A 10,946-nucleotide genomic window follows, 5' to 3' on the forward strand; every position below is an offset into this window, starting at 1 on the left:
ATATGGGCACCCGCCGGGGATTGGCTAATCCTCCAGCGGGAGATTCAAATAACTGTCAGGGGGCGGCTGAGTCTGCCGGAGCGTATAAAAGGAGCTCCGGCAGCCCAGCCGCTCGTCTTTTTCCTGTGCTTGAATAAAGTACTGAACTGGACCAGAGCTGGTCGCGTCTTGCTTTCCCTGCGCCGATCTAACACTGGCGACGAAGGAACTGAACCAAGCGACAAACCTCGTGGCACAAGCCAACCTCAGAGAGCTAAGTCACTGAGAACCGAGTCACCTTGTAGGGATTTCCAGAGGCATGGCATCAGCTGAAGTCACTTTGCCAGCCCTTGCTCCTTTCCGCCCAGGGAAGGACAAGTGGAAATCCTACGTGGTCAAATTTCGGCAATACCTGAGAGGAAACAACATCAGGGATGCCGATGATGACCGGAAAAAGGGCATCTTCTTGGCCAACTGTGGATCCGAAGTCCTCGATATGGCAATCGATCTCGTCGCACCACGAGACATCGAAGAAGTGCCATGGACGGACCTGCTACAGATCCTGGAAGAACACTATGCCCCAACTGGAACACCAGTGGCGAACCGTTTCACCTTCCATCAGAGGGATCAAAAGGAAGGTGAGACCGTCAAAGAATTCGTGGCTGCCCTGCGCCAAATCGCAGCCAGCTGCGAGTTCGATCATGTGGATAACGCCATCGCTGACCGCGTGGTTTTCGGCATGAGGGACAGAGGCCTGCAAAAGAAATTCCTGAGCAGGAAGAAACTCGTGCTCAAGGATGTGGTGGAGGAAGCCACCGCATCCGAAATCTCGGAGAGAGCGGCCGCCGCAGTAAGCAGAGCAAAGGGAATCCACAAGATTCGCTCCACAACGCAATCATCAACTGAGGATTCCACAGCGGGATCAGAGTCGGAGGAGGAATCCACCGTACATAAGGTATCCAGACCCCCAAGGCGGGAAACCGCCCAAAAAAGTTACAAGGGGGAGCGCTGTGCCAGCTGCAGAGGGGACCACGCCAGAGCCAGCTGCAAATGGAGAGACGCAACCTGCCGGCGTTGCAACAGGAGAGGGCACATTGCAGAGGCGTGCAGAGCTGAGGAACCTGCCCCAGAGCCCTCCAGCCACCGCCCTCGCGAAAACCGGGAGGACAACGTGAGGGCATCCAAACGTTCCTCCTACCAATCCAGACGGGGTGAGAGCGACGGGAACCGGAGGAGAGCAGTACACCAAACCACAATACACCTCTCCGACGACGACGACACTGCCACCAAGTGCCACGCGACCGTGCTGCTCGAAGGGACCCCATGCTCCATGGAAGTAGACTCTGGCTCCATCTACTCAATCATGGATTGGAAAAACTTAAAACGCATCAAGCCAGACGTCCGCAAGAGAGACCTGAGACCCCTGCGCTCCAGGCTGGTGGATTTCGGAGGAAACCACATCGGAGTCCTGGGAAGAGCCTCGCTCCATGTGTCTTACCAAGAATTCCAAGGCAACCTCCCCATCACCATCGTCGAGCACGACCGCCCAACCCTGCTAGGCATGGAGTGGTTCAAGCCACTAGGGCTCGGAATAGTAGGGGTTAACCAAATTCGTCAGGACGAACTCGACACCCTCCTCGAAGAGTTCAAGGAAGTCTTCGACGGTAAACTGGGGAAATTTGTGGGGAAGCCCATTTCCTTTAATCTAGATAAGACAATTACCCCCATTAGGCTTAAGCCCCACAGAGTTCCGTTTGCCCTGAGGCCCAAAGTAGATGCTCAGCTAGATAAGCTGATAGCCCAGGGCGTGTTGGAACCAATCGATCATGCAGCATGGGAGACACCCATTGTGACCCCCATGAAGCATGATGGATCTGTGCGCATCTGCGCCGACTATAAATGCTCGATTAATAAGGCCCTGTCGCAGAGCGCATACCCAGTCCCAGTGGTGCAACATCTGCTGCATTCACTTGGGAGTGGGACAATATTTGCAAAACTGGACCTGGCCCAGGCTTACCAGCAATTGCCAGTGGATGAAAAACTGCGGAGGCGCAAACGATTGTCACCCATAGGGGCGCATTTAAGTGCAACCGGCCCCAGGCATTTTTCAATCAATGATGGAACGCCTTCTCCAAGGCATTCCAGGGGTGGTGCCGTACTTTGATGATGTGTTGATCTCCGGGCACTCAAAAACCCAGCTGCTTGAGCGACTTAAACAAGTTTTGCAGCGCTTCAAGGAGAAGGGTTTGAGAGTAAGGAGGGACAAATGCATCATTGGAGTCCAGGAGGTCGAGTTCCTGGGCTATCTTATAGATGGCACCGGCATCCACCCCACCAAAGCTAAAGTCAGGGCAATCCACGAAGCTCCAGCCCCCAAAAACAAAGCCGAGCTTCAAGCATTTTTGGGATTGCTAAATTTTTATGCGGTGTTCCTTAAACAGAAGGCAACAGCCGCTGAGCCACTCCATCGATTGCTGGGGAAAGCGGTCCCGTGGAGATGGGGAACAGAGGAAGAAAACGCATTCAAAACCATTAAGAGACTCCTATCCTCCGACAGCGTGCTGATCCAGTACCACGAGACGCTTCCTCTGCTGCTGACCTGCGACGCTTCACCATATGGGATTGGCGCAGTCCTCAGCCACCAGCTCCCCAACGGATCAGAGGCACCCATCGCCTACTTCTCTAAAACGATGTCCAGCACCGAGAGGAATTACAGCCAGCTGGACAAGGAAGCCTTGGCCATTGTGGCTGGAGTCAGACGTTTCCATGAGTACCTATATGGCCGGAACTTCACGGTCATCACGGACCATAAGCCACTCTTGGGACTATTAGCGGGTGACAAACCCACACCCGGCTACATGTCGCCCAGGATGACACGCTGGGCCATCTTCCTTGCCGGGTATTCATACAAACTCATTCATAAGCCCGGCAAAACCATCGGGAACGCAGATGCCCTGAGTAGGTGCCCATCCAAAGAGCCAGTAGAAGACCCCGCACCCACCATAAGCCTCCTCCACATCGACGCCGACAGAGACTGCCCAGTGACGTCAGCAGATGTGGCCACCCATACCCAGAGGGACCCCATACTCAGGCAAGTGAGATCCTGGGTCCTGCGAGGCTGGCCAGCAGAAAAACCGGCAGAAAAATTCAGCCCTTTCGCACGGAAGCAACAGGAGCTGTCCACCATGAAAGGCTGTATCCTATGGGGAGACCGGGTGCTGATTCCCAGCGCTTTACAGAAGAAGACGCTCGAGACGCTCCACAACGGACACCCGGGCATCGTAAGGATGAAAGGACTGGCACGGAGTTACGTCTGGTGGCCATCCCTGGACAAGGACATTGAAGAGTGGGTCGCCAGATGTGACCCGTGCCAAGAGGTACGTCCCGCCCCCGCCCAAGCCCCAGTGTCAGAGTGGGAGATGCCCAGCAGCCCATGGGCACGGATCCATATTGACTTCGCGGGTCCAATGCAGGGGCACTACCTCTTAATCGTTGTGGACGCTTTCTCCAAGTGGCTAGAGGTCATCCCCATGGCATCTACCACTTCCGAAGCCACCATCAGGGCACTCAGGCGCCTATTCGCTACACACGGGCTGCCGGATGTCCTAGTCTCTGACAATGGCCCACAGTTAACATCCAAGGCCATGGAAGAGTTCCTGGCGGGACAGGGCATCCGCCACGCCCTCACCGCATTTTACCGGCCAGCCGGAAACGGTCAAGCGGAACGCATGGTGAGACTCACCAAGGAGACGCTCACCAAGATGGGTCCGGGCGACTGGCAAGAGAGGATCGACAACTTCCTCCTTACACAACACATCACCCCGCATGCCACCACCAAGAAGAGCCCAGCTGAGCTACTGATGGGCAGACGCCTGAGGTCACCCCTGGACCGGCTGCACCCCCAGTATAACCCTGAAGTGACAGCAACGGCCAGCCGGCCGCTCCGCGCCTTCACCATAGGAGACCTGGTGTTTGCGCTTAACTTCAACGGCTCTCCGAAGTGGCTAAAGGGGAGAATAGAAAGCACAACTGGCCCGAAGTCCTACCGAGTCGAGCTGGAAGATGGACAGGTCTGTAGACGGCACATCGACCAGCTTCGGAAAAGGTGGAGGGGATCGGAAGGAAACCAGCCTGACGAGGTAGGCCTGCCACACCCCGACGAGGTAGGCCTACAACACCCCGACGAGGTAGGCCTGCAACACCCCGGCGGAGCAGACCTACAGCACCCCGGCGAGGTAGGCCTACAACACCCCGACGAGGCAGGCCTACAACACCCAGGCGAGGCAGGCCACCGACACCCCGACGAGGCCGGCCAAGCACATCCCCATGCACTCACCCATCGGCGATCCAGAGCGGTAGACCGGGACCTGTCACAAGAGGGATGGCATCCCCAACCCGGCAAGGTGGGCATCCGCCACTCCATGGAGAGGGACCGCCACAACAGTCAAGGGGTAGACCGGGACCCACCCAGGGAGGGAGGAGCGCACCCCTCCAGCGACGAGGACCAACAACGGCCCTGCCAGGGAGACCAATGCTCCAGGCAAGTAGACCGGGGACAACCCCACGGGGAAGGCGCACAACACGCAACCCAAGCCGGCCAGCGACCGACCGGCAAGGGAGACCCCAACCAGCATCCAGACCGGGTCGACCAACACCAACCCTGCAAGGTCGACCAGCACCACTCCAGCAAGGAAGGCGCACACCATACAGACCAGGTCGAACAGCACCACCCCAGCGAGGTCGGCCAGCACCAACCCTGCGAAGCCAACCAGCTGCAACCCAGCCGCGGAGACGAACACCACCCCGGCGGGGTCGACCACACGGGACAGCGACAGCGACGGGAACCACGGGAGCCCAATGAGACACCAATGGACTTACCGGGTTCCGGACGGCACCCACCGGACAGCAACGATGCCCAGCCGCGAGGTTCCAGATTCTCCAGGCGAGGGAAGGACCAGCGACACCAGCACGAACTTCCAGATGTTGCGGCCGGAGGTGCTGGGACGGATCCCGCACACTCGACGGCCGGAGCCCCGGCCACCCCCACCGGGGAGCCGGGAAGGACAGGAGCTTCGCCTGCACAGGCCGGCGGCGAAGCTCAGACTGAACTGCGCAGGTCATCTCGGGCAAGCAGGCGCCCCGCCTACTTGCGTGACTTCGTAACGTATATTAACTGTGATGGACATTTTTCAGACTAAGGGGGGAGGAGTGTTATGTCCTTATATGGGCACCCGCCGGGGATTGGCTAATCCTCCGGCGGGAGATTCAAATAACTGTCAGGGGGCGGCTGAGTCTGCCGGAGCGTATAAAAGGAGCTCCGGCAGCCCAGCCGCTCGTCTTTTTCCTGTGCTTGAATAAAGTACTGAACTGGACCAGAGCTGGTCGCGTCTTGCTTTCCCTGCGCCGATCTAACAAAGACAGAAAGATGAGGACTAATGAAGGGGTGAAGAGACTTGAGGGAGGCAGGACAATAAGAATATCATTATCTGTTGAAAAGAAGGTCAGAAGTCATCTATATAGTTCCTTAACTTTGGTTTTCTTTTTCTTTTCTTGCACTTTTGCGCAGGATTTTTTTTGTAGTTGTTATTGTATGAAAACTTCAATAAACATTATTTTAAAAAAGAAAACACTGATCTAGATTATGCAGGTTTGTAAATATTCCCAAGAGTCTTAATTTCTTTTTGAAATGCAGTGCTGAACAAGCACTGTGTGATTGGAATTATTTTAAAAAAATTAGCTACAGAGGCAATTTGGTAATTTTGCAGCAGCCATTCTGTTGTGGGGTTGGACAAAATGGCTGGCCGAGGAATACTGGGAGTTGAAGTCCCCATATCTTAAAACTGTTGCGGTTGAGTGAAATCTATTAGTCTACAATAGAAAAGAATATTTATAGCTCAGGGTTGACCTGTGGAGTCCTTGATGGTTTTCTTGCAGGCATTTCATTACCAAACAAGGCAGTGGTGAAATCCAATTTTTTTTAACTACCGGTTTTGTGGGCGTGGCTTGGTAGGCATGGCATGACTTGGGGCGTGGCTTGGAGTGTGTGTGTGTGGCAGGGGAAAAATACTGCAAAACCTCCATTCCCATCCCACTCCAGGGGAAGGATACTGCAAAACCCCCATTCCCTCCCCACTGCTGGGGAAGCATATTGCAAAATCTCCATTCCCACCCCACTCCAGGGGAAGGATACTGCAAAACCTCCATTCCCTCCCCACTGCTGGGGAAGGATATTGCAAAATCTCCATTTCCACCCCACTTCAGGGGAAGGATACTGGAAAATCTCCATTCCCACCCCACTCTGGGGCCAGCCAGAGGTGGTATTTGCTGGTTCTCTGAACTACTCAATATGTCCACTACTGGTTCTCCAGAACCTGTCAGAACCTGCTGGATTTCACCCCTGAAACAAGGTAACATCATAACCATAGAACTGATGATGTTACCTAGTTTGGTGATTAAACACCTGCAAGAAAACTGCCAAGCTCAGAGAGCACTAAGGACCACACTGGTCTACATCTCTGATAACTTCTGAGGAATATCCATTCAAATATTAAACATCTTCAAGCCTGTTTGACCAGGGTTGCCATCTAGGCTAGGCTAGTGAATCAATTAAAATTCTTATAGCACTTTTTATGGGTGAGAAGGTCACCAAACAATTCTGGTTCCTGAAGCCAAAACAGATCTGCAACTAAAAGAGTGCGATGGGTGACAGTGAGATGGATGGCATGTAAATGTAATAATAAATAAATAATCCCCAGTCATTTAAAAAAAAAAAATGCATTATGTTAAGTAGTTCAGGGAAAGAAGGCTGGGGAAAGGGGAAGAGTAGAGAGAAGTTAACAAACAAAAGATCTGTGTTTATTTATAGCATGTTGCAAAATAAATTTATCAGCGGATAGTACTGTAGGAAGTTAGCACCCACCCCTTTCCTGGAAGAGTGAAATATTTTAGGAAATATGAAAAAGGCAGAATATTATATTTCCCTGGATGAGAAATGGAGAAGCATATTTTACAGACAAAGCAGCTCCCACCTTCCTGCCCCCCACCCTTTGTCAATGGGCCATTAAGGCCTGGGCCAGTCTATTCTACATAACAAAGATCTACCTCCTTCAGGCAGAGCCATAGTAGGAATTGCCCAAGATCCAACAAAGATAGGATTAGCCCTCTACACAAAAGCAGCAGAAACTCACCACATGTGACCTGGGAAGCACATGTGACCATCAGCCAGCAAGGCCCCCACCCCCTGGGAGTCTGACAACCAATCAGGATACTCTTTCGGGGCCCCAAGAAATGCAGAGCCAGAGAGAGCATAAAAACCCGAGGATTTACTGTATCTGCCCTTTTCTGTTCAGGAACTCAAGCCATGTGATCCTGTCCATCATTAAACCATCTTCCCAAGCAGTCTCCATGTTTCCAGTGTCTGTTTCCCCACTTGGAGCAGAACCTAGAAAGAGGTTTCTTCCAACAGTACTATCATAAAAAAACCTTTCTAACAGAAATGCTAAACATTAAACACACAATGCAATAAATAACTGTTAGCCTCATTCTTCCACTTCTCCCCTCCACCCCCAATGATCTGGTTATATTTTCTGACGTGGTGGTTTATGAGTGGCAGATTAGGGCATTGAAGGGAGCTGATTATAACAATGAAACAGAAAGGCTGTGTTGTTACATGTTTCCCCATGATTGGTAAATGACTAGCAGATGCATTCCCATCATGTGGTGAGCTTGGTTAGATTAACAAGGTTAATCTAGGTTCTTAGGAATGAGGACATTCCCTGTATGTTTAGATCAGCCTTTCCCAACCTGGGCAAATCCTAAAATTCTCCATTGCAGGGAATTCTAGGAGCTGAAATCCAAATGACAAGGAGTTGCCAAGCTGGGAAATGGTGGGAAGATATTTTATAGTGCAGTCCATTGTGCAAACCCAGAAAATAGATTAATGCAGTACTCAAGCCTGTCTTGTAAATGCAACTGATCAATTAAAATTTGATAAAGCAATTAACAAAATTAAAACCACCAAGCAATTCAAACAAAAGTCTGGATAAAGGCTCTTAGAAAAAAAAAAGTAAAAAGAATGGCAGACTGAGTGCAACTACCATGGAAACAGATTCCAAGTTCTGAGAGCAGCAGAGAAAATCCCTTTTGGGGTGGTAATTGAAGGATGGAAATTGAAGGGATGTGGTGGTTCAGTGGCTAAGACGCTGAGCTTGTTGATTGAAAGGTTGGCAGTTCAGCGGTTCAAATCCCTACTGCCCCGTAACGGGATGAGCTCCCGTTACTTGTCCCAGCTTCTGCCAACCTAGCAATTTGAAAGCATGTAAAAAATGCAAGTAGAAAAATAGGGACCACCTTTGGTGGGAAGGTAACAGCGTTCCGTGCGCCTTTGGCATTTAGTCATGCCAGCCACATGACCACGGAGACGTCTTCTGACAGCGGTGGCTTTTTGGCTTTGAAACGGAGATGAGCACCACACCCTAGAGTCGGGAACAACTAGCACATATGTGCGAGGGGAACCTTTACCTCTATGTAAGAAGACATCCTTGATGACCTTAATGTCTAGACAAATTCATATTGAGAGAGGTGGTCCCAGGCCATTTACATTTTTAAGAGCAAAAGGAGCATTGTAAACTGTTCCAGTAAGATAATGTAGAACATGGGACTAATATCCTCCCAGTCTCATGCAGCAATTAGCAGTCAGGTGCTATGTTTTCCGTTAGAAAACTGTCTGCTGGGGAGGAACATCTCGGTAAAATGTAGAGGCTTTGGGTTTGAATTTGAGCCAGTTTCCAGTGAGATTCCATCAACAATTCTGAATGGAGTTGCATTTCATTCAGGGTTTGGAGGGTTTGTCTAATTCTACATAATTTAATCCTCTCAAAGATGAGCATTTTCTAAAAATAAAATTCAACAGAGATCCATGCAAAGTTCATTTAGGAAAAATGAAATCAAATGAAGAAAAAGGAGAAGACGTGAAAAGTGAAAAGGGATTTGCAATGGCTTAAATACAGAAAATGAGTCAGCTGTGTGATGTAGCTACAAGAAGGCAAACATAATGTTAAGCTGCAACAGTAGGAAAATACTTTCCAACTGACAAATAATAGCTCCACTTGACTCTGCGTTGGTCAAAAGCTCTTGCCTAAAACCTGAGTTCTGAAAAATAGTTTGATGAGGTGAGGTGAAGTCAATGCAACCATGTGGCAAAACTCACTTTGGTTTTCTTTGTTTTCTTCTTCTTCCTAGCATATTGGAAAGAAGAGCAAGTGTACTGGAAAGGCATGATTTTGGAATGGCTCTAAGTCAGGATCCAAAAGCAGAAATTTGAGTTCTCTTTCAGCAGCAAGTAACATAATAACAGAACAGAATAAGAGGGGTTGGACTTGGAAGGGACCTTGGAGGTCTTCTAGTCCAACCCCCCCTGCTCAAGCAGAAGACCCTGTACCAGTGGTGAAATGTAAAATTTGTTACTACCGGTTCTGTGGGTGTGGCTTGGTGGGGGTGGTAATGTGACTGAGTGAGCGTGGCCAACTTTTTTTTTTTTTTTTTTACTTTTAAAACCATTTTTTCTACCACCTCTTCGGCCGAAGAGGTTGTAAAAAAATGCTTTTAAAAGCCTCTGACGATCCCAGCTGAGCCGCGCAATCAACAGAGGCTTTTTTTTTTTAACTTTTAAAAGCATTTTTTCGGCCGAAGAGGTTGTAGAAAAAATGCTTTTAAAAATAATTTTAAAAAAGCCTCTGATGATTGCGCAGCTCAGCTGGGCATGGGGGGCAGGGATTTTTGCTACTGGTTCTCCGAACCACCCGCCACCATCGCTACCGGCTCGGGGGATCCGGTCCGAACTGGGAGCATTTCACCCCTGCCCTGTACCATTTCTGACAAGTGACTGCCCACTCTCTTCTTGAAAGCTTCCAGTGATGAAGCTCCCACAACTTCTGAAGCCAGGCTGTTCCACCGATTGATTGCTCTCACTGTCAGAAAATTTCTCCTTATTTCTAGGTTGAACCTCTCCTTGATCAGTTGCCATTCATTATTCCTCGTCTGACCTTCGGGTGCCTTGCAAAAGAGGTTGATCCCCTCCTCTCTGTGACAGCCCCTCAAATATTGGATGGGACAATTCCCATACTGATGAAAATCTGGTCCCAATTTTCATCATTAAGCTAGTATCTCTCACAGGTGCTTTTTCTTCTTCAAAAGGCAGGAGTGGGCTGCTGGGGGTTTGCAGGGGTCTAGATGAACCTCTAGCTAAGATTCTGTGCAGTTTGGAGAACCCCCAAATCCCACTCCTGGATGGCCCCGCCCACGCTTCTGCAAGGAGTCCCCACGCGGCCCATTTTGGATGCAGTGGGGAGGGTGAAAAACGGGCCTACCGGAAGTTCGGGAAGGCCAGAAACGGGCCCATTTTCAGTCTCCAGAGGGCCTCCGGAGCCTGGGGAGGCCGTATTTATCCTCCCAGAGGCTCAAGGAAAGCCCCCGGAGCCCAGGGAGGGCAAAACTCCCCCCCCCACTGTGGTGCAGGAGGCCGACTGGGCCACGCCCACCCAGCAATCAGGCAGAGAACTCCTTGCTAAAATTTTTGAAGCCCACCCCTGTCCAAAGGCAACTGTAAAAGAGTCCACATTTTGGATAGAGGGGACCACTGGTTTGAAAGAGGGGTAAAATAATCCGTCCATGTTAGGACTGAACATCCCTCCCTCAACAGGGGGGGGAGGGGAATAAGACACTACGTATCTCCAATTTACAGTGCATCCCTTTCAGCAGTTTCAAGAAGATTCCACAAACATGCTCACCCTGATAAACCCCCAAATGGTCTCACTAGCTCTCAGAGAATGCTAATGACCAGATGACTACAAGGAAATACAATCCTTCCATCCCTCCCACCCCACAACCCTTCCAGGGTTGGACTAGAAGACCTTTGGAGTCCCTTCCACCCCTGTGATTCTAAGAAGTACTAAGAAGACACGAGGTGC

At 50.7% G+C, this 10,946-nt stretch overlaps 1 protein-coding gene across 1 annotated transcript; it reads left to right on the forward strand.

The window, feature by feature from the left end:
- Positions 1 to 475: 475 nt before the first annotated feature.
- LOC148116350 (uncharacterized) lies at positions 476 to 5,177 on the forward strand. The gene is made up of 3 exons (XM_087876751.1): positions 476 to 709; positions 776 to 1,538; positions 2,125 to 5,177. The coding sequence occupies exons 1-3, from the start codon at positions 476 to 478 to the stop codon at positions 5,175 to 5,177; spliced, it is 4,050 nt and encodes a 1,349-aa protein (XP_087732877.1).
- The last annotated feature ends 5,769 nt before the right edge of the window (positions 5,178 to 10,946 follow it).

Source organism: Pantherophis guttatus, chromosome 1 (assembly GCF_059756535.1).
Source record: "Pantherophis guttatus breed Tessera chromosome 1, ASM5975653v1, whole genome shotgun sequence".
NCBI classification, from domain to species: domain Eukaryota; kingdom Metazoa; phylum Chordata; class Lepidosauria; order Squamata; family Colubridae; genus Pantherophis; species Pantherophis guttatus.